This window comes from Trachurus japonicus, chromosome 13 (genome assembly GCF_045865225.1).
Source record: "Trachurus japonicus isolate A0001 chromosome 13, Traja_1.0".
In the NCBI taxonomy this organism is placed as follows: domain Eukaryota; kingdom Metazoa; phylum Chordata; class Actinopteri; order Carangiformes; family Carangidae; genus Trachurus; species Trachurus japonicus.
Genome location: NC_140919.1, coordinates 14,982,700 through 15,010,522, shown reverse-complemented (window position 1 = coordinate 15,010,522; position 27,823 = coordinate 14,982,700). Strand labels below are relative to the sequence as shown.

The 27,823-nt window shown below is 43.3% G+C and overlaps 2 protein-coding genes across 4 annotated transcripts in view; both read left to right on the top strand.

Annotated features, from left to right (window-relative positions):
* pik3cb (phosphatidylinositol-4,5-bisphosphate 3-kinase, catalytic subunit beta) overlaps window positions 1-2,921 on the top strand; it is a 75,019-nt gene extending 72,098 nt beyond the window's left edge. For both annotated transcript variants that reach the window (XM_085794947.1, XM_085794946.1), the window contains exon 24: window positions 801-2,921. In XM_085794947.1, coding sequence (XP_085651073.1) covers window positions 801-938 — 138 coding nt within the window. In that variant the 3' untranslated portion in view covers window positions 939-2,921. The remainder of the gene's footprint in view (window positions 1-800) is intronic.
* Window positions 2,922-8,091: 5,170 nt separating this feature from the next.
* On the top strand, window positions 8,092-27,416 carry LOC146975727 (period circadian protein homolog 2-like). Of its 2 annotated transcripts, none has more exons than XM_085794956.1 (22): window positions 8,092-8,224; window positions 11,670-12,154; window positions 16,690-16,782; window positions 16,993-17,147; window positions 17,291-17,412; window positions 17,608-17,809; window positions 18,761-18,812; window positions 19,441-19,583; window positions 20,110-20,188; window positions 20,308-20,414; window positions 20,509-20,662; window positions 20,785-20,893; window positions 20,982-21,255; window positions 21,505-21,655; window positions 21,751-21,887; window positions 22,190-22,363; window positions 22,800-23,045; window positions 23,585-24,753; window positions 25,034-25,256; window positions 25,369-25,606; window positions 25,708-25,858; window positions 26,740-27,416. In XM_085794956.1, exons 2-22 carry the CDS (start codon window positions 11,775-11,777, stop codon window positions 26,893-26,895), a joined length of 4,515 nt encoding a protein of 1,504 aa, XP_085651082.1. In that variant the 5' UTR covers window positions 8,092-8,224; window positions 11,670-11,774; the 3' UTR covers window positions 26,896-27,416. The 2 variants fall into 2 exon arrangements, with proteins under 2 accessions (XP_085651082.1, XP_085651081.1); XM_085794955.1 differs by having other exon boundaries at window positions 21,502-21,655.
* The last annotated feature ends 407 nt before the right edge of the window (window positions 27,417-27,823 follow it).

Genomic DNA, 27,823 nt, shown 5'->3' with positions numbered 1-27,823 from the left:
ATTACGGTAATTTAACTTTGTTAAATATTTTTTCTTATAAAGCATCAGCTTGTTCAGATAACTACAACCCATGATTGAATCAATGCTTCTTATGTGTAACAGGAAGATAACTAAATATGTAGGAGAGGACAGAGAAGAACATCAAAATATCTATTAAACCAACAGGTTATTAAAAAGAGAGAAATAATAAAGAAAGAAAAGAGAAGAAAGGAAAAGGTGCTTAAATGAGGTCATTAAAGGTGCAATAAATGATTAAGTTCAATTTAATATATAAGTACATAAGAGTAAGAAAAATAATGACCTCACCTGTAAGAGTCCTTGCCTCAATAGTGAGCCATAAACACAAAGAAATCACAAACTAACTCAGTCCTTCACTGAACAGAGTTAATTCTCCTGTCATCTGTTGGTAAAATAAGTCTTTTTGTACCAGTGGAGCTCAAAGTGGAGTTCAGGGTCCCTCAGGGGTCCTTGAGTGGGCCCCTAAGGGTCCACAGTAAAATGATCAGAGTCATTTATATTCACTATTATTCCATCAATAAGATAATGTATTTTGTTTAAGTCACTAAACTTAAAACATCTCCAATCTGAACTCTTATCAGAGGATGTTCTGTGGGAGGTCAGAGAAGAGCCACAGTTTTATCTGAAAACCACAGTGATAATGCTGAGCAGTGCAGACAAGTACATCTACAATATTTTTCTGTTATTTTATATTTAGCTGTTCTGTAGCACATCTCTTCAACTTCTTCATCACATGACTAATCCCCTCATCCTCCTCCTCCTCCTCCTCCCTCCCTCCTCAGGATTCTCTGGCTCTGGGTAAAACAGACGATGAGGCGCTGAAGCAGTTCAGACAGAAGTTCGACGAGGCCCTCAGAGAGAGCTGGACGACCAAAGTCAACTGGATGGCTCACAATGTGGCCAAAGACAACCGCTCCTAGAGAGCAGCTACTGTACCAACCCCTGGAGGGTCAGGGGCCGAGAGGACACAGCAACTACAACAACAACAATGATGATGATGGCGATGACGAGGACGAGGACGAGGAAGAAGAAGTGTGTGAGTGTAGGAGAGTCAGGGTCAAATCCACCTGTTTCTAAAGAAGGGAATCTAGCAGAACATCCCACACAGGAGCAGATTCACCCCCCATCACACACACACACACACACACACACACACACATACTGTACAGTGGAAGCTACTCTATGGGACAGTTCGGTTCAGGTACCCTGACCTGCACCCTCACTCCACCGCCCCCCTCCTCACCTCGCATCCTGGAGAGAAAAAAAAAGATATTTAAAAAAAAAATCCAAGTTCATGGTCTCGTGACATTTATGTGGAATCATGGTGGGTGACGTCATTGCGGGTTTTGCACAGGCGCAGCAGGTGATGGAGCACACACACTCAGCCAAAGGAAGGGAAGTGAAGCGGCCGCTCTGCACACACTAAAGACGTTTAAAAAAAAAAAAAAGAAAGAAAGAAAGATCATATTTTTGTTTCAGAGCGGCTGAGTTTTATTGTTGGACGGACTTGAACCTCTACGTGCACAGACTCTTAATAAGAGTGGGTGAGAGGGGGGGTCGGCCGATTGGTTTTTGACCCCACCCCTGAACTGTTTTAAGAGAACAGAGGAGATAAGAGATGGGTGGAGAGGAAAGGACAAGGAAAACGACTCCACCCACCCACCGCGTCTTACAACAATGTGCACAACTACGCCCACAGGAAGTGCATCTTAACAAGTCTCGCTGCCTCAAAGTGTGCCTCAAAACTGCGGGAAGATTGTACTATTTTCTTTTTTCAATTTTTTCTTCGGTTTTCTTTTTCCTTTCGCCATTTAAGAATTTATCACAAGACTTCAATGTGCCAGACTACTTCACTTGTCCATGAAAAAAAGAACCTTGTGTGAGGGGAATAGTGATAGAAGAAAAAGAAGAAGAAGGACTTGAGTAGAGAAAAAGTCGCCCTGAGCCTTTTTTCGGTCCGCTGTCTGGATCCCGGTTCATCTGGACCATCGAACACTGGAATGTTTTCAGAGAGATGTATATGAGAAATTTCAATTTAGTCTTTTAATGGACTCAACATTTTTATTTTTTAGTTTCTTTTATTTTGAAAATGACAATGTGCATTATTTCTTTTCAAATTTGTCAAATCATTGAGAGCATTATTGGACAAAAAGTGTGATCACCTGTGAGGTTTTTTTTTTTTTTTTCCTCCACCCCACCTGTCTTAAAGGTCTTAAAAAGGATGTCAGCCTTGTAAAAGCACCCCACCCCCCCTCACCCCAAACCCAACACACACTCATGCTAAGCAAACATGACAAAAAAACAAAAAACAAAACCCAACTTGCTGAGAAATAACTGATGCTTTTAACGTGTTAGGACCAAAAGAAAAAAAAGCAAAACGTGTTAGCGGTCGAACTGTTGTTTATATTGTGTTTTTAATGACCTGCTTCAGAGTTCGATGTTGCAAATTTGTGCCGCTCTCTTTTAAAACGTATTTGTTTTTATACAAGCAGGTGTGGGCGGGGTCTAAGGCCTGTTTGGAGGAGGAAGGAGGTTGGGGGGCGGGGTTTCTCAGTAGGGACATTACACTGCAATGCAAAGCTACAGTACAGTACTCCCCCCCCCACCACTCCCTCCACTCTCCTCCCTGTTTTCGGCATACGGTGCTCCTCCAGTATCTGCATCTTGTGTTTGATTTTTCGTGCAATATCCGAGTATATGAACCATATCTTATTATATTAAACCTTGGGCGCGGGCCTAAGCCTATAATGGTTTTGTCTGTTGGTTTATGTGTGATGCAGCTGTGTTTCGCACCACTAGCCTTCAAAATGTCTCAGACACTGGATATTGTCAAATGTACAGGCTTTTATTGTTTTGCTGTTTTTTGTTTTCATAGGAGTTTTATTAAAGTTATTTTCCACCGCGCTGCATCTTTCTACTTGTGGTCCGTTTAACTGTTTGCAGGAGATGATGTGGGTTGTGTGACCGGGCGCCCCCGCTCGTGGGCAGAGCCGTGGATTGTTGTCTCTAATTTGGGAGCTCTTCTGGCTGCGTATTGATTCCACACCAGATTTATATTCAGAAGTATTTTCACCCCCGACAGAGACTAAGTTAAGAAAGCAGTATCGCTGCCAACTAGAGAGAAGTTCAATATGCTCCTCTTATACTTCTCTTGTCGACTAAATTAGCTTTATGAACCTTTCCTCCTCTGAATCATCAGATTACTGTATCAAACTATTAAATGAATGGAGGTGACAGTGAGGGCACATTTGGTGTCAATGTCACAGAACTTTCTGTCCAGTTATTTCAGGTCACACTCAGGTCTCAGCTGGCTTCAGTGGCTCAGTTACAAGATGCACACATCTATAGACCAGACTGCATTTATATTAAGATGTTAGATTTGAGCCAGGACTGGGACAGTATCAGATTTTCATTGCACACATATTATTGTGACAATAATTTATTTGAAGGGTTAGGGTTAGAAAGCCATACTATTAGTCATATTTTAACTTTACTGTGTGTTTCGTCTCCTTTTTTTTGCCAAATGAACTGCGTTTAAACATAAAAATGTATATTTAGAACTGTTCAAAAAGAAAAACTACACTTGAGATGAACTTATAAACCAAAGCTCCACAAGGCCTCACATGTGCTATCAGCACAGTATCAATATTTAATGTGTAAAACATCACAGATATCAATCAATACAAGCAGTTGGTGGAGCCTCAGTCTCCAGCCAGGCTGACCTGCAAGCAAGTGATGCTTTAATGTGTTCGTAACATTATACTGTTGAATGATAGTGATTTATAAGTTTAAAATGCATCATATTTGGAGCATTGTATAGCTCACTGGGTTGAGCAGGCACCTGATATACAGAGGCTAAATTCCCCACTGCAGTGGCCCAGGTTTGATTCCCCCAGCGGCCCTTTGATGCATGTCATTCACCCCTTCTGTCTCTCTATTCTCTGTCTGTCTGAGTAAATATAATGTAGCACAAAATGGACACAGTCAAGTATGAATGAATGAACTTTATTATAATTATGGTGCAATGAAATTTGGTGTGGCTTTTCTCTCTGAATAAAAACAATAGAATACATAGTATTAAAAGTGTGAAAGGTTAGATACGAAGAAGTTAGAGAAGTGCAGCACGTTAAAATTAATTATGAAAAAATGAAAATTTAGATCGAAACTATAAGCTAAGACTGGAACTAAACAACAAAAGCTCCTCATTTTAGTAAAAATATGTGTATAAAATATGTTCTTCACATTTTATCTTCTTAAATGGTCTTGTTTGAATATTTTTGTTCTTTTCCTCAACATTTGTTTTAATGTTGGTATTGGGGCGTTTTTGCAATGGAAAAATGCCACATTTTAACATGACATTGAGGCATCATTTTCCAACAGCAGGGCCTTGAAGATGCAGCAGCTAAATGGGACTCAGCCGTCATTCATTTTATTATTTACACCCGTGCGTTATCCTGCAGTGACATGTCAACAAGTCTCCAGTAATAAAGGCCTCTGTTATATAATGCACTGTATATAAATGGACCCTTAAGAATATAGCACAACTTGACTCTGCCCAGTGCACTCTGTGTTTACTGGTGCAAATTTATTCTGCTCAGTTTGGTTTAAGGGAACTGAGGTGTGTATGTATGTGTGTGTGTGGGTGTGTAAACATTGCCTGTGTGTGTGGTGGCCTCCTGTCTCAGGTTAGAATTAAAGGATATTTGGGAGGATCTCCGTAAATGCATCTCGAAGCTCCTTTGTGTGCAGGGCGCTAACCATCTGAAGGGGCTCTTTCCTTTATTGCAGTTTGTATGACTCAGAAAATGTGTTTCTCTTCACCCTGTGGGGAGTGTTAACAAAGTCTCTGATGATCATTTATCAATTCCCTTTTACTTGCAGCAACAATCACTGCTCGGTGTGAATCATCTGCTGTATGTGTGTGGCTGTTCGCCGCAGTTACGTAAAACTCTAACCTGCTACTGAGGGGAAGGCGTCTAGGGAGAGTTCAGCAGACACAGTGGCAGATATCCTCTAAGGAAGGTGTAAACAAAGGATGTGAAATATGAAAATGAAAAAAAAAAATCAAATAAAACACCACGCCCAGCAATCCTTTTATTAGGAACACCACACTTAAATGAGTGTCAGTTCTTCCTGTTATTCAACAAGACGTTTGAAACCCTCCTTTGAGATTCTGCTTCATGCTGACATGATTATGTCACATAATCCAGACTGCAGCTGCACACTCACTCATACTGCAGCAGGTCTCCTGTTTTACCACATCCCAGAGTAGGTGATAACACTGGATTCAGGTCTGGTGACTGGGGAGGGAGGCCATTGAAGCTGACTGAACTTGCTTTGTGACCTGGAGCATCATCCTGCTGGAAGTAGACATTAGAGGATGGTAAACTGTGGCCATAAAGGAACAAATATGATCAATATTAATACTCAGACAAATAGGCTGTAGCATTCAGTCTGTGATTTATTGGCATTAAGAGATGCAACTGAACTGTTACACCACCACTGCTGCTGCTGCAGCCTGGACGGATGACACAAGGTACAGTAGGTCTGGTCTGATCCACGGATTCAAGCAGTCGATGCCAAATTCTGAGTCCACCAGCTGCATGCCTCTGCGTCCACTGCAGCCTCGGGTTTCTGTCTTTGGCCGACATGAGTGGAACTTTACGTGGCTCCATGATCTCAACTTGTCTCTACTGGTGACCAAGCATTTGCTGTCTAGACCCCTCAACAGCTGTGGAGCCACTGCCTGCAGGATCTAAACCAGGCAAACGCAAGAGTCCTTGTTTTAAATCTCTTATCTAATTTGTTGTAATTGTTTAATCATTTCACTTGTAATGAACTTAAAGCAGAAGTAAGCGCAATATTTGTGTTAATATAAGTCTTAAACAGTTATATCTTCCGACAGCAATCACTTATATAGAGTGTTTGGTCCGAAACACGGGTCTGTCAGTCACTCTGCTCTGCTGTAAGCCGAGGAGAAAACTTTCCTTGTATCCTACAACCTTTATCCAATGAGGAGAGAGAACGGCATAAAGGGGCGGTCCTCTCTGTGTGTGCAGCCAAGGGATGCGCGTGCATGTGGTGATGTAGGGACGAGGGCAGGGACTGCTAACTCCATCGGCTGACAAGAAGTTAGCCAAAACGACCGGATCGCTTACTTCTGCTTTAATTGTATTATGTGCTACTTTTGTCCCTTCTTTACTATAAAACCCTTTGTGACTTGTGTTATTAAAGATGCTCTATAAATAAAAATTATAATTCTGGTGTTTGAGTAGCTCCTGACCTGTATCTGCATGATTTTATGCACTTGTCCTGCTGCCATTATGATTGGCTGACTGAATAATTGCATGAGTTATGCTGCGCAGGTGTTCCTATTAAAATGCATGGTGGGTGTAGCTACTGTACATACCCTTTAAATGTAGAGGATTTCTGGTTAGGTAATCATGGAAGACAAGACATGACCAGCAGTCAGAGCCCATGGGTTTAAAACCACCCACATCATGACTCACACCTGTGTAGGGAATTCCACCCACCTGCAGGATCTCCCAGTTTTGACTGCCACCACCAGCAAATTAAATGTGTTTGTGTGATTAAAAGAGAGAGGGTGGCGGTGAAGGGAGTGATCCATGATTCAATCTCATCCTACTGTCATTAGTCAGACCCACCCACCCACGCCTATTCCTATATAACTGAATGCAACAAGTAGCCTATATATGTTTCCTGGGACACGTTGGAAAACATACAGAAAACATACTAAGCTCCCAGTGTGATATCATACACAGGCCATTTTTAAGTGCAGGCACAGTGAGAGTGGCTGTGAGAGACCTGCCGGTGAGCGGACAGAAGGGAAGACAGCAGGGAGTGTTGTTGAATATAGTGCCAGCTCAGTGGGGAGTGGGTGGCTGCCACTTCTTGAAAGCCCCACTTTAGTGCTCCGCCATCGAGTCCAGATTTCTGCACTGCACCGATCTCTTCCACACGGAGAGTCTTGGCTCAAGAGGAGAAAAATATGGTGTTGTGGCTGCCTTGCCAGCCTGTGGAAATAACAAGTCTGTCCTCTCTCTCCCCAGCATTAGCCAGTCTCAATGAGCAAGCTTGGCACAAAGCAGAGAGTCCCATTCATCACAAACAGGCTGTCGACAAAGGTTTCAGCCTGGAACAAGACGAGGATGTAAACCCTCATCCTTCTCATATGTTTCTCCTGATGATGCAAGAGAGAGGGGAGAGAAAGGGGGAGGGGAGCAGGGGGGGGTCGAGACTATTTATTGTGTTTTTCAAGTGCTTTCAAGGACTTCATTTATCTCATTATGTGCACCTATACTTTTGTGAATACACCATACTCATATATCTCATCGTATCTAATGAACAACACATACAAAAAGACATTTTACCAGGTCTTATTTCTGAAAGAAAAGGCAGCATCATTAGTGCAGTAACATTACGTGGCGTAGGTAACTATGGAAAAACATGTCTGGATATACACTACTGACGACAGAGGACTTTGCCCCTTACCTCCAGGCAGCCCATGCTTCTAAAGTGCTTTCATTTTAATTAAAAAAAAAAAACCGAGTCGATGTGTTTTGTGGTTTTAAAGTGTAGTGTAGCTGATGTATGTGCGATAAATGACGCTATGACATTACGCTAACTCGCCAAAAGTTCGTTTACAACATGCACACGAACGGCGGCAGTTTAAAACGTATATTTGTCTAATAACCAGCGTTGGTTCGTCGTTTCGTGCTTGTTTCTTCCTCATACTTTCACTTTATGTAATTTCAACACTGGATACGTTGTTTGGGACCTCGCCGCAGTCTTACCACCGGTCTCTCGTTGCACGATTCTCATAACATGGTATTCCACGTGCGGTGGAAGGCTTGTTTATATAAAACGACGGACAGCGCTCTGGACCAATCAGAGCGCGTTGCTGCGATTCCGTCACGTTCGCCATGGAAACCCGTAGCGTTCGGCCAATCCGATCGGTCGAGGGGAGGAGTCTGAATTGAGGTCGCACGGCTGGCTCGCTGATTGGCTGACGGCCGAGAGCGGAGAGAGCCGGGGAGGAACTGTCGGCCAGTGTGTCAACCCGACTAAACCGTCTCCCATTGAGGAATACTGGGTGCTCTAACTGGATGTTTTACCCACTTCTCCGCTTCTCTTCTTCTCGACAACGAGGACGACCGGAAAGCTGCTTTATATCACCATAGCACAGGTGGGTTTACATCATTTTTTACCGTTTGGTTTTAGTGGAAAAAGACGAAAACGAGCGCAAAAAATAAGTTGCATAACGGAAACTGATCTGCGCATGCGCGGAAATCCAGCTTGCTCTACTTATTGTACTTTTATAACCTAAATACACCGGTACGATGTTTTCTGTTAACTCGCAGTGAAGGAAAAATGTCAGTTTAAGCTTTTTTGCTCGTATGAGGCAAATAGGGAGCTGTTTTGTGGCTTGTTTTTAGCGATAGTGTTACTTTTACATAACTGTGTCAGTGTACCGTGCAGTGGATTGCAGGTCAACGTGTGTGTGGATTTTGAATAGCAGGTCAATGGGGGAAGGGATGTTTGTTCCCATTAACTTTTTCCCTTTAAAACTTACATCAGTTAAATTTGTCAGTAATGTCATTTAGTCGACGTTAATAAAAAAAAAAAAAATTTGTTTTTTTCTTTTTTTTCTTTTTTATACCAAATAAGTAGGTTCATTGCCAGCTTCTTATTTGTCGCGTCCTTTACTCTGAGGCCTGCTTTGCCCCTCACACAAACAGTTTGTACCTGTGGATATTAGTAGGTCGACATGATAATTACCTTCATATTGATTGCTGATACAATTAGCTTTTTGATGTTGTCGTTTATTAGTTGACCAGAAATAGACTTTTCGACTGATTTTGACCCCTGTTTGTTGTAAATATGTTATACATGTATGTCTTCAAAGGGAGAAACTGATCTTTACTGTAACAAAGAAGAGTCAGTAAATCATAATCATGTTTGAGCTACAAAGGACGTGTCTATAGTCTTTAAAAAAAGCATATGGCCCATTCTAGTATGTGGTATTTTTAGAGTTTTAGTAATATATTGTTATAATCTTCACAAATGTAGTGTATAAAACAACTGTAGAAACTTGCCAAGTTGTGTAATATAGTCTGTTTGTGAAGTCATTTTAATGAGTTATTTGGCCCTACCCTGTCTGAACTTGAGAATATTGATTACTTCCATATTATACCAGCATATGAACAGCACAGTAGCAGCCCCTCTAGTCTTATTCTAATACCAACAGCACGGGACTAGTAATGTTTTTGCCTCAGGTTTAACGGGATTGTGTAAAAGATTATCTCCAGCATTATATCCTATCTTCAGCTGCTGCTCATGTAACCGATGTCTCATATTTCAATGAAGAGAGGAGTTGGATACAAGTGAAAGCATGTGGTTTTATGAAACAAGGCTACCACTACTTTATGCGGCACTATAGTCAAATCCATGTGACTGGAGCAGTAGTTGTATAATGCCTGAGATCTGTGCTAGTGTGTTGGGTGTTTCAGCTATGTGGCTGAAGCTTGACTTCAGTGTCATTACATCATTTTTCCGTTTTGTTTTGAGAGTTGCATTGTTTCTATGGACAGGGCACATATCTGACATTTAAAGAAGGGAGCTCTTGTTAGTCTGTCAAGTTATAATCATGGAGGGCAGACTCTCTGGTGAGCTCATACCTCTGATGCATGTGCATTTTTTTTTAAAGGGATTTAAAATAATTAATCATACTGTTAAATGCACTGAGTTCATTTGAGGTTTTTAGGGATTATGGATTTGTATTTTACTGGAGTCATTGGCAAGCCATAACAAGTTTTTGGGTGGAAAAATTGGACCGCACTGATTTTTTATAGGGGGGAAAAATAAGGCGAATGTCCTTATGCTGGAGACTTTGATAGAGTTTGTGTTTGGCAATGGCAACACATCCTCTGTGTTAACCTAGTTTTTAAATGTTTTTTGTAGCGTCTTTTGTGGGCTGTTCAAGGACAGGCCCCATCTGCATACAGTTGATACTGTTCCTACACTATCAACTCAGTGAATGATAATACATATCTCTCCTTGTCTTTACCCTGACAAAGAGGCTAATTTTATGTTTTTTTTTATCTGTTCAACTGTGAACATACTTTCATTTTGAGTGTTGATCTGTTTTCCTCTTTATATAAATGAATTGTCTGTTGACATGGTTATAACCTGCAGCCAACTGTTAACTTCACCAGGATTGGTTGACATCATTATAACCTGTAGTCACTCCTTTGCTCTCAGCCGATTGGCCACTCACAGCAGCCAATAGAAAGTCTCCTATTAGCAGAGCTACTGCCTCAGTTAAACCGGAGAGTGGGTCATTTCCTACAGTGGCAAGTGAATGTGTGGGTGTGGAAAGTCTGCTGGGCTTTTTTCCTTTTTTGAGTAGATATTTAAAACTGTAAAAACCCTCTCTTAAACTTCGTCAAGTTATGTAAAAACTGCTTATGTAAAGAGTGAAGAATAGACATGTTGCTGAATGTGCAGACTTACATAAATAGCTGAAACCAGATAGTGGGCGGCAGGAAAACGGTGAATATTTTGGATTTGGTTCCAGTACCTGTTGCCAGTATTTCCTATTAGGACTATTCTCAGAAACCCTTTAAATAGAACAAAGCATTGTATTATTGTGGAGCTCATGCTGTTGTATTTGTATAATTGTGTTCATTCATTTCAAAAAAGTAAATACAACTTCTTTTATAATGGTAAAACCCGAACCTGTATTTGCATTTTTGCCAACAATTGGCAGAGGTCGTCTCGGGTTAACGAGGGAAATTGCCCATTGTGATGTTATGATCCAAGGTAAATGGGACTTGCGGGACCTTTTACACCTCTTTAATATTGTTTATTGATTCAGTGGCACTGCACCGTGTTACATAAGGCTACCTTTATTTGATTTAGGCTAAACAGAACAGACAATGCATCAACACATCTGCCTCTGTGGGCTTTAATGATAATACTGTTATATATGAGACAGAGTCATTTTTTTCTCTCCCGCCCCTCAGGGATTTATTGTCTGGTTTTCTTCCCTCTTACGTCTTTATTAGATAATTTGTAATGAGATGAGACTCATCACCTTCAGGCAGAGGACACAGCTGCAACAGTAAAAAAAAAAAAAGGATTTCATTGGATTTTTGTCTTTCCTGTGTCCAAATAAGTCAGGATTGAGTGAGGTGAAGGTTGTTGTTGTTTTTAATGTTTGTGGACTCACCTTTCTTGAACTAGATCACACTGGTCTGAGGCTTAAATCCCTCTGGAAAGGGCAAACAACTGACTCTTTACAGGCCAGACCTTTATGGCGGCAACCTACCTGTGTGTGTGAAGATGTGTGTGTGTATATGATCACTTGCTGTGCTGCTGTGCCCTTCTCTTTGTGATTGACTTTTAAAAACAAAACCAAACGCAGACATCCAAGGCTGCGGCGGCTGATCAGATCAAAGAGATGGCCACTGTATTTTTCATGGATGATTTTGCCTCATCCACATTGATTGTTTCTATTTTTAACACAATTTTTCTTTTACTTTTCATCTCCTGTCCATTGAAGTGCACTTATTGTATTGTATTGTATTGTATTGTATTATAACGTGTGTGTTTTTATTTTCCTCCTTCAGGCCACATCTCAATTCTCATCCCTGTGCCATGACCTCCATGGCGTTGTCATGTGGAAGATAACTTAATTTCAGCCCGACTGTTACACTTTGGCCAGCGCCATCATCATGTCTGAGGACAGCGATCCCAAGCACTACCTGTACTCCGCCCTGGACGGGCCCGAACACACCTGCGAGAGGGTCGGCGGCTTCCAGGTGGAGGAAGAGGAAGGCTCCCCCTGCGGCTTGGCTTCCGAGGGCAGCGACAGCAGCCACGAGCACCCGGCCTCGCTGGGGCTGGGCTCGCCGCACGACGACAGCAGGAAGAGGACGCGCACGGCCTTGCACGAGGACGTGGAGATGGGCGGCAGCGGCTCCAGCGGCAGCGGGACGGAGTCTCACGGCAACGAGTCCCACGGAAACGAGTCCCACGGCAATGAGTCGGTGGGCAGCTCCAATGGAAACGGCAAAGACTCGGCTCTACTGGAGTCGTCCGGGAGCAACAAGAGGTGAGGAAGCATGATTAAACGCATCAACTAGTAGTAAACAAAGTGTTTACGCTCCACAATGGGGGAGCGGACCATCTAGGTCACTGAAGTAAGGTCCATTTAATGTAATGGAAGGAACATTTTCTCCTGAATGAATTGTTGCGGCTCTGAGTCACTGTTGTTGTGGGGCAGTAGTGACTGACTGACTCAGACCCAGTGCAGCAGTTGGTGTTTTCGTCCTAATTACGTGACAGACGACAAAACACAAAAAAAACACAGTGACTGTCACCGTAGGCTTCATTCGAATTCATTCAGAGATGACTTCAAAGAAAAACAGAATGAAAGCTCAACAATGAAGCAGAAGAATAATCATAAGGTGCAAAATACTCATAACATTATATTTGCTCCCTTGAGATAATTGAGATTACATGGTTTGGGTAAGATTTCTCCTCTCCACTTATAATTAGTTATAATCATCATTCAGGGCCGTTGGTTTTCCCCTGATAAGCATAATGTGACTCAGAGATGAGATGCCTCGCTTTAAATACCACTTCCTCTGACTATCACTTTCATCTGTTGTCTGAAGAAAATAACACACCTACTGAAGGTTGGATGTTACATAACCAGGCGCTGATGTTTTCTCCACCTCCAGTTTCATCCACGAGGTGGAGAAAAATAAATTTCAAGGTCTTGTTGCGGTGCATTGTCCAGCCAGCGCATCAAAATGCATCATCAACGGATTTATCATTCGTTTATTTAAGATCTGATGAGATTGCAATATGATTCATGCTGTTTCACAATAAATGTTGTAAGTAATCTTAATAACGTGTTCCAATTGATTGATCGCACTATAACACTCAAGTATTTTGCCTAAGCTGTACATATTCTATCTTCATTTATTAGTTCGTGATTCTCAAAGGTTGGTACAGTACTCACATTTTGCGTACCACTAGAGGGCTCCTTCTAGTGGTACGCAAAATAATCAATGAATTAAATATAAATGAAATGCACCGAATATTCATTTGCAGGATGTTGTGACGACTAAATTTTCAGTTCGGTGCATCCCTCATAAATTTAAAACATGAAATACCATCAAACATATTAGAATGCATATGAAAAAATCTCATTAACCGATGGCAAGGAAATGAAAGGAGATCTACAGGGTCTGCAAATTAAGAGCAGCCGCTACTTCATTAATGCCGCCGCCGCTTCAGAGTTGGGGCAGACGCACAGTCACATGTTAGCGATACCGTACCGACGAGCTAACGTGTCCTTTTTTGTTTATTTCTCCTCTCCTTCAGCCTCCTGTTCTCACTACACGATGTTCTGTTGTCACTAAACACACATGGAGGTGACGGTGCAACCCAACTACAAAAATGTTTGTCTGTCAACCTGCACCCCCCGTTTGGTTTTTGATGAATACTTAGGCCTTCTAAGCTACCGTATATTAATGTTGGTCATTATGGTGGTACTTGGAGAGCCAAGTATTGTCTGGGTTTGAGAACCAGTTTCAATCTTTAATAAGCACACAGCTCATGAGGGAAGGAAAACATCAATAAGCACAAAGAAATTCACATAAAATCCACATCAAAGCAAAGCACATAATACTCGACAGTAGTCAGACATTTAAATAAGATACCCCACCCCACACATCTGAGTGAGTACGAGTACCTCATTATGTCATTATTAGATACAGGTACTGCTGGCTTTTCCTTAGCAACCCCAAGTGCTAAATTTACGACCCAACACATTAGCATGCCTTCAACACTGTCATCTTCTAGGTTATTTGTTATGTAATGCAAATATTTAGCTTTATTGCATTCCTTCAGGAAAATGCCAGTAATAGGAAGAAGCCAGGAAATACCAATATTCTGATATTCTTGTTTTGTTTTGGGTTTTTTTTGTGATAGTCGATGTTAACATTTGCACCATATATCATAGTAGCACTACATGGAAAGAAAATAACAGAATCATCAGCATACATAAGTAATAATGTTACCGTGTTCAGTTTTATATTAATCTGCACTAAAAGTGTGAAACCCCAGTACATCCATCCGCTTCCTGCAGACCCAGCTGCACCGCACTCAGCCGGCGTCTTACTTCGTTAATGACGGATGATGTTACAAGTGGGAATGTGCTGACAGAATGAGTTCAAGACTTAAACACACACTTGAGGAATTTGCACAACTTGTCCCCAATTTTGCTGTTAAAGAGTCAGAAGAGGGCCGACTAGTTTTAGTTAAATGGCTGCACACTCTTTTTTTTTGCTGCTTTATTGTAATTTAGTGGAAAATATCTTTTTAAAAGTTAAATCAAATACTAGTGTATTTATTGTTGAGGCCATTTCTTGATATCCTACAAGAAAAATTGGCACAAGTGTTGCATTATTAGCCAGATGCTAACGTTTTAGCACACTGTGGGGACAGTTGAAGGCCAGTACTGATATTTTAAGTTAAAAACAATCAATTAATGATAGGCAGTCGCACTACTCTTTGGCACTACGGTGTATCAGTTGAGTCTCAATGAGAAGTGAGTTAAGCATAAGGAGTTAGTTGTTTTGCCATCTGCTGAGGTATTTGGGTCCAGAACACGTTGTTGTTTTTTATAACAAATGCATGCATAGTGAAGTTTTAGAGCGCCCCCTACTGGATCTTTCACAGTCTGCTGCACATGCAAACCTGAATATCAACTATTTCCTCCATATCTGAATGAATGAAACTTAAAATTAACTTTGCAGATAATACAAACTGAGCAGGCAGTTTGTTCTTGACTGGTTTAAAGTGGTTGAAGTTTTCCGCAGATTAATTACATGAAAGACTAAACTGAAAATTGCTGCCATATCCGTTTTACATTTGCTAGCCAGTTATTAGATCGTGTTTGCACTCTTTTACTCACTGTGGGCGTCAGTGTGTGTCAGACTTGGCGTTGTTGCAGTGTAGCTTGGCTCAGATCAAAGTGTTAATGAGAGGAAGATAGATTTCAGATACTCCACTTTTTGCACCGCTTGTGAATTTGTTTGATGTCATCATGAATGATCAATCTCCCAGTTGCCGTGGTAACACGTCGTAGGAGAAGTTTCAGGCAGCCCTGGAGTTGACTAATCATCATCGCCCTTCTTGTGGTTTCCATTTTGTACAGTTCAGTTCCTCATTAGTCTCTGTGGAGCAGCGTAAGACATAAAAAGAAAATGAGCACAGCTGCTACTGACACTTGTATAAGCGTGGATTACTGCCTGTTACTTTGACACAGCATTTAAACACCAGAACAAATGAGGGTCATGTCCATTCAGCTTGAACTGACCTGACTCTCTACACTGTGATTTGGGTCGGTTGTGCATGAATGGATGATTATTTATAATAATAATAACATAGGTGCACTGCTAATATTTCAGTCTGCCTTGACCCAGAGGCTGGAGCACATCAATAAAATCAGACTAAACAACAGTTTTTATTGGACAAGTTGTGTATTAGCACTACATTAACAAGTTTAAGTCTCTATTAGATCATAATAAACTTTACAAAGATTAAAAAACCCGTTGTATTAAGTCATGAATCCAGCCGACGTCAGAGGAGGACGAAGGGAAGGAAAAGAAGTCTGGACGTTTCAGTGCAAACCTGAGGTCACGTGTAGATAAACAGACAAGTTAGTACAGGTCAGCAAAATGTTTATGTCGCCTAGCAACAGTCCTTCGCCAGTGCAATTGCGCAACTATTTATACTGGCGTTGCCAAGTATCTGATGAAATATACACGAACCACAGGTTGTTAGTGTGAACTAATATGGCCAAACCGGCTGCCACATGCAACTTCCAGCCCCGATTAGAGCCGTGTTGATATCTAGTACAACCTCGAGTGTGACATTGATTAAATAGCGCAAACGGTGCTACAGTATGTGCACCGTGCAGTCTTTTTATTGGTGATTTCATAGTGTGTAGTGTAAAAACAATCAAACTCCAGTTCTACAAAGGTCAGATGACAGCAGATCCAGCTGTGCAGTCGTCACCAGAAACTGACTCTGCATCAGTTGATATATATTTATTCATTCCTTGCGTAAATGAAATTTTTTCATGGTTTTTCAATCCTATTAGAGCCATACTATGTATCTGGTTGACATCTTTATACGACATGAAGAAAATGGAGAGAATAACCTGCCACTCTTTCGTTGTCAAACTTCATATCCTTTTTTAAATTGAGTTATTCTCCGTCATGAAAACCACAGGTAGAGATAATGGGTTGTTAACACTGACTGAGCGGTGTAACCACTTGTTCCCTGTCCTGAGCCGCCTTCCTCGTTTTCAGACTTCACGTCCAGGAAAAAGAAATATTTGCTTCCCCCCATAGCAGCACACAGATATTATTTACACAAAGGGCACAGATGGTTCGGGTTTGGCATCCTGGGTGCACGATACAAAAAAACCCCGTCCTTGACTCACTTTAATGTGTTTGGTCTGACTTGTTGTTATGGTACATGGCCTGTTCTTTCATTATGTTTCTCCACTCATGTGGGCTTTCTGTACAAACTATTCAATAACACGACATTTTGTTTATGTTTTTCCAGCTCCAACTCTCACAGCCCGTCGCCGCCGAGCAGCTCCAACGCCTTCAGTCTGGTGAGCTCGGAGCAAGACAACCCCTCAACCAGTGGCTGCAGGTTAGTTAATGCACTCTTCATATGCCGAATGCCTCCACCTACAGTCTCTATCACAGTCTTACCTGGCAAACCTGGAAGTCACACCCCATGTGCCCCGTCCCCGTGTCTTAACCCCCCCCCATGCTCTGAAATCAGCGCCTCTCAAGAGTGTGACAGTGCTGACGAGACGCATTTTGACGCACATGTATCTGTCTCATGCTCGCCCTGCAGCAGCGAACAGTCGGCCAAAGCGAAGACTCAGAAGGAGCTGTTCAAGACCCTCAAGGAGCTGAAGATGCATCTGCCGTCGGAAAAGAGGAGCAAGGGCAAGTCCAGCACCGTCAACACGCTCAAGTACGCGCTGCGATGCGTGAAGCAGGTGAAAGGTAAGAGCTGCCTTCGGTTTCATTTGCAAATAAGTTCAATAAATGAACAATCTGGATCTATAAAAGCCTCTTACAGGTTTAAGAAAGTATCTCTTGTTGTCATGGATGTTTGCATTGATCCATGTTCACCTCCTTTTCTGCAGCCAATGAGGAGTACTACCAGATGCTGATGACCAATGACAGTCAGCCACCAGGGTTTGACGTGTCTTCCTACACCATAGAGGAAATCAACCGCATCACGTCTGAGTACACCCTCAAAAACACCGTGAGTACCTCAAATCTCCACCTCACAGGAAAGGAGGGGCATCAGTTTACATTCAAGAACACTGATTTATATTGTATTAAACACAAGAGGAAATAAGTTGGAGTAATAAATAACGATAAAGACGTTTTAATTTATCAATCGTACATTACAGGACACTCAACTTTTATTCCTAACATCATCTTTTTTGACCTGCAGGATATATTTGCCGTGGCCGTGTCACTCATCACGGGGAAGATTGTTTACATCTCGGACCAGGCGGCGACCATCTTGAACTGCAAGCGTGAGGTGTTCAACGACGCTAAGTTCGTGGAGTTCCTGACTCCTCAGGACGTCAGCGTGTTCTACAGCTTCACCACGCCGTACCGACTGCCCTCGTGGAGCATGTGCACCGGAGCAGGTACCACAATCTCACAACAACACACACACACAAAAAAAAAACACTGAGTGAACAGGAACACTGCTATTTTAGATCTGAAATGACCGACTGAGCCAACATGTGGGCGGGAGGTGAGGGCATGTGTATCACCACCTGCAGACATGTACACGGGGTCTTGCATGACACCGCCGCCCCCACATGCACATGCCTAGGCAGACATATCACATATTACATTGACATGTTGAATGACACATTATTGAAGGTGTCTTTGGTGCAGACATGTGTTCGCGCCCTTCATGCATGAAATCCTGTGTCAGGTGTCGGAGACATTTACTTTGACATGCAACTATATATACAATATTCTCTCCTGTCCTGTGCTTGATTTTAGAGTCACTGGGTGATGCAAACAAGCTGTTTTAAGTAATGACGCAGCAGCATTTCACTCAATCAGTTCACCTGACTTAAAATAAACATGTGCATAATGTAAAATGTGCTTAGTTCAAGGGCACATGTGCAAAATGAAAAGTATTATAAAATGCAGCCCAGACAACCTATAACTTTTTTTCATTTTTGGAACAAAAAAGGTTAATAAAAGAACAGGAATGATGATGATTGAAAATATATCGATCAAACTATGTGTTTCTCCTTATTAAATAGATACAAGGAGACATTTACTAGCAAAATTATTTCATTTAATGGAATGCAAAAACTACACTTAAGTATTTAATAAGCTCTGATTGAAACTATATTCATTATCTGATAATTATTTATACTTAACGCTGCTTTTAACTGTATAATCAACACTTAAAATGAGAGTTTGGATCATGTATCCCAAAACTTCTTTATGCAGCAGTGCTTCAGTTGCATAATTGCGCTGCATATCAATGACTAACAGATGGGTTGTGTTGGAGGGAGTGGACGCGTTCTTCTGTGTTAATTTCATCCCACCTCTGTCCTTTGTCACTTATTCAGAGTCGTCTCCCACGGAGTGCATGCAGGAGAAGTCCTTCTTCTGCCGCATCAGGTGAGTGACAGCAGCTTCTCTGATCCATAGTTTCCTGCTCTAACGAGCTCTGAGTCAGCACAGGGCTGCAGAGCAGGGAGGAAGTCAGCGGCTGTGAGCTTCTCACCTGTGTCTCCATCTAGTGGCCAGTTTGGGTTTTTACATCCATGAATTAAAATTAAGATCTGGTCATTTATAATGCAGCTTTATCTTTATTATACAATAATTCACGTGGATAGAGACTTGAAATTGATATATTTTATATTTTCTGGGCATTTTCTGCATTTTCTTCTGCTCCATTATTATTTATTTGACTAAGATATTGTCTTTTTATTTTAATGAAATAATCATATAAATACATTTAGAGGACAAATAACCCGAGTTACATAATTAGTACAGTAAAAAAAAAAGAGGGAGGGGGGGGTGACTTGTGAGACCATTAATACTAAATACTTCTCCAGTGACGTATGAGTCATGATTATGTAATAAATAAATAAATAAATAAATGATAGCAAATGAGATTCAATATGCTGAACTGAAGTTTCTTTTCTAAAGTTTACATCAAAAACAAAGTGTCAGATTGTGGATTTCATACTTAAACTGAAGTACTTACAATAGCTAATGACGGTGTGGTGTACGTGTGTTGCAGCGGTGGTAAGGAGCGCGAGGGGGATCTCCACTACTATCCCTTCCGGATGACTCCATACCTGATGAAAGTGCAGGACGCCGAGCTGTCGGAGGAACAGTTCTGCTGCCTCCTGCTGGCGGAGAGGGTGCACTCTGGATACGAAGGTGAGACTGAACTGTCATGTGATTAAAGCATTAAAAGCTTTGTTATGAAGTGGATTTAATTTTGGAACTGCCAAAAAATTAGTCAAAATATGTCTCTAAGAACTAAATAGACAGAATTTGTATCTAGAGGGCAATTCAAAAGACAATTAGAGTAGCTATTACACACTAAGAAGATACCAAAACACAACCAGTGTAAGACAAATGAAGACGAACTGTAGCAGCTGAACACCAAGCAGGTAAAATCCTTCATAGTTTATTTCTCCTCTGCTGCACTGAAGCACCAGTTTAATCCAGATTCACTGCTCCTGGGGTTACTGAACCATTGCAAGCACTGCAAACTAGTAATTAAGGATAATAAAAATCATAGTACCCCTGTTGAGATCCTTTTGAAGAGTAAATTAGTTTATCGTAATGTCCAGTGCAGCAAAGTATCAGGATGCTTGCCAGTCAAAATGTTAAATAGAAAAACATTATTATAGTCTTATTTATTTTGTGGCTAATTAATCTATTCTCTCTCTGTTTACAGCTCCCAGAATCCCTACTGACAAGCGAATCTTCACCACCACACACACACCAAACTGTGTGTTCCAGGATGTGGACGAGAGGTGAGTTGACTGAGAACCATGTGGCTCATACAGATGTGTTTGTGTCTTGTGTTTGAGTGTGAATTTTATCTGTTTCCTGCCTGATTAGAAAAACTAAATCTGTTTTTCATCTCCATCAGGGCTGTTCCTCTGCTGGGATACCTCCCACAGGACCTGATCGGGACCCCTGTGCTGCTCAATCTGCACCCGAGTGACCGACCCTTAATGCTGGCCGTGCATCGCAAGAGTAAGAGCTCCTTTCATTCACTTTCATGCAGTGATGTTGCGAGTAGAGTGGTTTGTGTGCATGTTGCTCATCTCTCCCTGACTCTCTCTCACAGTCCTGCAGTACGCCGGCCAGCCGTTCGACCACTCCTCCATCCGCTTCTGCGCAAGAAACGGCGAGTACATCACCATCGACACCAGCTGGTCCAGCTTCGTCAACCCCTGGAGCCGCAAGGTCTCCTTCGTCATCGGCAGGCACAAAGTTCGCATGTGAGTACACCCAATATTATACACCCAATAGAACGTGTCGGTCACAGTTCGCTGGTGTTAAAAGTAGCTCAATGTTTCAGCTTGAACATGCCAAGTGACGAAGGTGCGTGTGTTTGTTACAGGGGTCCAGTGAACGAAGACGTCTTTGTAGCTCCTGCTTTCCACGGAGGGAAGATCGTGGACTCGGACATCCAGGAAATTAGTGAACAGATCCACAGGCTGCTTCTCCAGGTATGCACGCACACACCGAACCTTCTCTTTAACACACATCATCTCTCAACGTGTCCGTTCGGTAACTAATCTGTTCCTCCCCCTTCAGCCGGTCCACAACATGGGCTCCAGCGGTTACGGTAGCCACGGCAGCAACGGTTCCCACGAGCAACTCGTGAGCGTCGGCTCGTCCAGCGAGAGCAATGACATCGCAACGCCGGGCAACACGGCGGACGAGAAGGGGAAGGCCAAGCCTCCCAGGACGTTCCAGGAGATCTGTAAGGGCGTCCACATGCAGAAGAGCCAGGACATGCAGATCTGCCTCAACGCCTCGTCCCCCTCACCGCTGCCATCCAAGCATGAGCATAAGAGGAGCACTGACAGTGAGTTTGAATTCATTACAATGTTACCAGAAAACAAAAAATAATTTTTAAAAAGGGCGTTTGGGAATAATTTTTCAAATAAGATCCTGTTGCATTTAATTATTTTAAACAAAACAGCTACTAATTGGCAAAACTGGCAAAAAATTGATGAAAACTGGATAAAAACTGAAACAAAAAGAGAGAAAATGTATTTATCTGCGTGTCTTTGTTCATGTCTGACGTCCATCTCTCTCCCTCCTGCACCAGCAGCAGCTCAGAAGAGTCCGACGGTGCGTCTGAAGGACTCTGCGCTGCCTCTGCAGGTCAGAGACAGTACAGCAGCCTCGGTGGAAGAATTCACCTGCAAAGACCAGACCGTGTGCTCGTACCAGCAGATCAGCTGCCTGGACAGTGTCATCAGGTAAGACACGTGTCTGTGTTTGTGAGAGGTGATGGTGAAAAAGATGTGAAACATGCAACATGCAGTCTCTGATCACACCCACTGATGTCCTGCAGATATCTGGAGAGCTGTAACATCCCCATCACGGTGAAGAGGAAGTACCAGTTCTCCTCGAACACCACCTCCTCCAACTCTGACGATGGCAAGAAGGGCTTAGAGGACGGCATGCACGCGCCTCAGGACACAAACTCTGGCAAGTGGACATCATTTCACACAAATCGTACATTAAAATAGCATACTATTATTAACATATGAAAATAGTGATTTGTGAAATGGGACCCCCCAATAAGCCTCAAAACTTGTTAGCAGGGGTCCAGTAACTGTATGTACTAAAGTAAAATACCAGAAATCATAAAAATTAAAACCCTTAAAATAAAAACTAAATGGTCCAAAATGTGGGTCTCATCAGTCCAGGTATTGATCTAACCGGCCTGCCGTTACTCACATGATACGACATGGAGCTAACAAATGACCTCTCTCTCTCTCCTCCTCCAGACCCTTCCATGTTGGACGCCCAGCCTGCCATGTCAAACATGAAGGCGCCCAAGAAGCCCCTGGCGCCGCTCACTCTGCCCAGCAAGGCCGAGAGCGTGGTGTCCATCACCTCCCAGTGCAGCTACAGCAGCACCATCGTCCACGTGGGAGACAAGAAGCCTCAACCTGAGTCAGGTGAGTTTTTATGACCAGTCCTTTTTTTTGAATAAAAAATGTATAAGACTATTTTTGGAAATTTGGTTGTTACAGTAGCATTTGTAACATACAAGGTAAAAAAGTAGAAGAAAATGCAAATATAGAGATACAAAAACAATGTTGTATTAATAAACATATAGTTATGTACCAAAAGGTTTCAGGAATATATAGTCATTTACAAGAGCATAAGAAAGTATTGCACAGATAGATAGATTATTAATCCCAGTAGGGAAATTCAGATGTGAGGTGTATGAGGCTGCACGCAAAAAATGGAACTGTTGGACATAAATAATAAATAAATAACAACTTTAAACTGTGTGAATACAGCCTAAATAGTGGAGTGAAAATAAAATAAAAGTTTAAGAATAACTGAAAGTGCATCTGACTGATGTTGTGCGGCCATTTCCCTCTGCAGAGATCATTGAGGATGTAGCGGAGAGCCCTGCGCCTCCAGCTCTGCCCGTCTGCATGGTGTCTCCGCCCAGCCAGGAGAAGGAGGCCTACAAGAGGCTGGGTCTGACCAAACAGGTGCTGGCCGCTCATACCCAGAAAGAAGAGCAGGCCTTCCTCACCCGCTGCCGAGAGCTGCGCAACGCCAGGAGCTTCCAGAAGGACTGCTCCAAGTACCTGCAGAGGCAGCGAGGTCCGGCCCAGGCTGAAGGTACGGCAGGAGTCACGCTGAACCAAATGGTTTTGTGACAGAGTTGTTTTTGAGGCAAATGCAGAGACTGCTTGCCGGAAAAATGCCCCTGTCAAGAACGCACATCAGCAGTTTTGCATGAATTTACCTCTAAAACAACTCTGTCTTGTAACGTTCCATTATTATCTCATAGCGTGGTGAATGTGCAGGTCACAATTTGTCCACCAGAGTGTTTTGGAGTTGTTGGATTGTGTATTTGATGATTTGATGAGGGAAACCAAGAACTGCACTGTAGCACTTTGAGATTGCTTAAATGTAAAGTGCATTACAAATAAAATGTATTATTATTAGTATTAAATCCCATTAGCCTCTGAGCAGCTCGCGGCTCTGCTCCGCCGTTCTAAAAATAGCTTACCCCGACAATTAAAGGTAACAAACCTACTGCTATGACTATAGGGATTATGGCAATGGGCCAATTTGCCAAAATGTTGAACTATCCCTTTAAACCAAGTTGAAAAGTGAACAAGCAACCATCCTGACTTCTTCATGTGTCTCCTCAGAATCATCTGGACCTCGAGGTCCCGCCAAACCAGGCGCCGCCAGGCCCGAGACCACAGCCAAGAAGGGCAACCGCAACAGGAAGTCCAAGAAGCCGCGGATGAAGCATCCCGATTCGTCAGACAGCGCCGTGTCGAACCGCAAGCCCCGCCCCCCTCTCCAGGGCCTCAACCAGACCTCCTGGTCTCCATCGGAAGCGTCGCAGTCGGCGTTCAGCGTCTCCTACCCCACCATGGTGCCTGCATACCCGCTCTACCCGCCAGCGTCCGCCGGCCCCGCCCAGCCGCCCCGCCTCGACCCATCGCTCCCCACGGGCTTCGCCGAGGGGCAGAGCGCCCAAGCCCCGCCCGCCGCCGCTCCATTCCCCGCGCCCATCGTTACCCCAGTGGTGGCTCTGGTGCTGCCGAATTACATCTTCCCCCAGATGGGACAGATAGGGCAGATGGGGCAGATGGGACAAATGGGACAAATGGGGCAGATAGGACAGATGGGACAAATGGGACAAATGGGGCAGATAGGACAGATGGGACAAATGGGACAAATGGGGCAGATGGGGGCTACGACCAGTCCCGTGTTTTTCCTCGAGCAGACCCAGTCGCAAACTGCCTACACTACCCAGCAGCCCTTTCAGCCCGCGCAGCCGGCCTACGCCATGCAGACACCGGCAGCGTTCCCCAGCCAGCAGCCGTTCCCCGTGCAGACCGCCTTCGCCCCCCAGCCGCCGTTCCAGGCACCACAGCCGGCCTTCGCTGCCCAGCCGGCCTTCGCCACCCAGCCGGCCTTCGCCGCCCAGCCTTCGTTCTCGGTGCAGCCTCAGTTTGTCGGTCAGACGCCGTACCCGTCTCAGCCTTTCCCGTACAGACTGGGCTCCGAGCCGCCCAAAGCCCAGGCCGCCGAGTCCCGAGAGGGCGCGGTGTCGCGCTCCTCCACCCCGGCCTCTGGGACGCGGGAGCCCACGACGTCGCCGCCGCTGTTCGAGTCGCGGTGCAGCTCGCCACTGCAGCTCAATCTGCTCAGCATGGAGGAGGGCCAGCGGTCGGTGGAGCGCCAGGACAGCACGGCGCCCTCTGCTGGTGGTCAGGGCAGCAACTCAGCAGCAGCAGCGTCAGTAGGAGCGGGGGCGGTGGGAGAGAAGAACGGAGGCACGGCCAAGACTGAACAACTCCAACAGGTGAGAGACTCAGTGAAGCAGGTGAAAGCAACTGTTCACACCAACACCTCCACATGGAGCCTGAAGTTTTCTAATAATAATAATAATACATTTTATTTGCAAGCGCTTTTACAAATGTTTAAAGAAACTTAACATTTTAAAAATCATAAAATAGAGCAAAGTCAGGATAAATAAGATTCAAAAACAGCAATAAAACAATATAAAACACACAAACGTATACATTAAACGCTAATTTAAAGTGTTGAAGTTTCCTGACAGTTTTTTTCTCCGTGTGTTTCAGGTGGAGTCTGCAGGAGACGGAGCTCACAGCGAAGGAAACTCCTCTTGTGACCTGCTGGACATCCTGCTGCAGGAGCAGGAAGACTCCCACTCCGGCACCGGCTCGGCCACATCCGGCTCCATGGGCTCGGGTTCGGGCTCGGGATCGGGATCGGGCTCAGGATCGGGCTCCGGCTGCAATGGCTGCGGTACCTCAGCCAGCGGAGCTTCAGGTAGCCGAACAGGTCAGTGGAAGAGATTCATGTTGTTTTTATCATCATCTAGCATTTCCTATAAAACAACATGTTTCCAGGTCTATTTCTAACTGCTACTTGTCTGTCTAAAAACTGCGTGTAGGGAGCAGCAACACCAGCAAATACTTCGGCAGCGTCGACTCCCTGGAACACGACTCGAAGGCGAAGGCCAGAGCCAAGATGAGGGGCAAAGGAAGCTCCGAAGGCAGCCAGTCGCAGGCCAAAGTCTCGAGCCAAGGCGAGGGAGAACACTTCATCAAGTACGTTCTCCAGGAGCCTCTCTGGCTGCTGATGGCCAACGCCGACGACAAGGTCATGATGACGTATCAGATGCCCCCCAGGTGAGAGACCTTGACTGACATTCAGCTTCTTTAGAGGAGGTAAAAACATAACTCCAATCATGTGTCTAAATATATTATACTCCATGTTTTTCCACTAACAGAGACATTCAGAAGGTTCTGCGGGAAGACAAGGAGAGGCTGAGGCAGATGCAGAAGAGCCAGCCGCACTTCTCCTCGGACCAGCGACGAGAGCTGATGGAGGAGCATCCCTGGATGAGGAGGGGAGGGCTTCCTGGTGCCATCAATGTGAAGGTAAGAGCTGCTCACATCCCACACACAACCTCTCATCTGGGTCTCTGAAAACCATGATATATTTGGCACATACTACATATTAGATAGACAAATATAAAATATTAGATAAAAGATAAATTGATATATTAAGAAGATTGGTAAAATAACATAAACAACTGACCAAAATAACTCTTTGCCATCAAATCCATATGCTCCAAAGCTCTACTTAAAGTATTAAGGTCAATTCTGTGCTAATTCAGTCTAAACTAAGTCTCTAATGAACACAGGCACTTTCAAAATAAAGTATTGAAAGTTGTTTTGACCCTAATACTGGGTATTTTTATGACAGACTTAAATACTTAAAGGAATAGTCCAGACCAGTGAAACGGTGTAGTCTTTTCCTGCCAACCAAAACACGGCGGCCATTGAAGACACTGATTGTTGCTGTTTATTTATACTAATTCAGCAAATCTATCAGGGACGACTGAAAGACAAACCACAGTTTAAGCTCTGGTTTGTTTGTTTTTTTCCTAATGTCAATGATCTGTTTTTCCTTTAGTATGTTTACTGAAATTTAGCATAAAGGAAACAAAGTAAAACATGTGAATATATACGTTTTGTATGACACTTAACATAAAGCAGTCCAGATATGTAGTAGATATGACCACTTTTTGTCATTGTGACTGTAGTCCAGGTCCATTCAGCTAATAAGATAAATCAAATATTTCTCAAAATAATCTTTGTATCATCACACAACTTCTTGAAACAACTCTTTATTTATTTTAAAGAGAATATGTGATTCTCTCTAAAGACAGTTCCTTAAACCACTGTGCAGTTCTTAACACAAGATGAAAGATGTGGCAGATGTTTCATATTGTCACTTTGTGTGTGTGTGTGTTTAGGAGTGTTTGTACTGTGAGGACGCAGCAGACGCACCCCTCGAGGACGACCTGCCCGACATGGACATGGGCGAGCTGGGTGAGGCGCTGAGCCAAGTGGACCAGAACGCCCAGAGCCAATCAGAAGGCTCACATCCGCAACCGGACTCTGGGTCCTGAACACACACACACACACACTCTCTCAAGGACACACACACACCTGCCAGCAGGGGGACACAAATGACTTGACCAGCCATGGACCCTCATGATGCACACGCACACACATTGTGGATGTGAGACAAGCAGTTGTGTGCCTAACCGTCCTCACAGTCATGTGTGTACAATATATGTATATACATTATGTATATATACACAAACGCACACAGGAACCAGGACTCGTGAGGAACGTGTGCTGTTCGTGTGTCCGTGTGTAGCCGCTGGCCGCAGAATGCAGTTCCTAACGCCGCCACACGGGGGCGGCAGTGCTTTACAGGGGGGGATTTCTGAAGCAACACCCTGTTACAGCACTTAATGCCAGCTCACACACACACACACATACACACACACAGAGTCTCAGAAGTGATCCAGCCTGTGTGTGGTTGGTGTCTTTAAGCTTCTGAGATTTTTTTTTGTTTTTGATTTAAATGTTTCTCATTCCTCTTTGTCGGGGGGGTGAAGGAGCGACGTGTTGACTTATTATTATTTAAAAAGAAAAAAAAATAGTTAATGGAGCTGTTAAATATACGTACTATAAATTCTTAATACATTTTGGTTTTAAAAATGTTAATTTGACAAATGAATTGTCATTGAAAGATTTGTAAAAGCGTTTTTTTTTTTTTTTTTTTAACAACACAACCCAGCATTGCTGTTCAAATACTGCCAGAGATTATGTATGTGTGGTTTTCTTGTTTCGCCACATGTTTCCACTCAAGCCCTAAAAAAAAAATCCCCTCTGCTTTCCCATCAGGCACTTTGTAGTCAATAGCTGTGGTGTTTGTTGGATAATATAGGCCGGGTCAAGGATCAGAGACTCCCAAATATATAAAAAAATATATATTTTTGGTGTCAAGGATGTAGTTGAATTTGCAATATGGAGGCGGACAGCAGC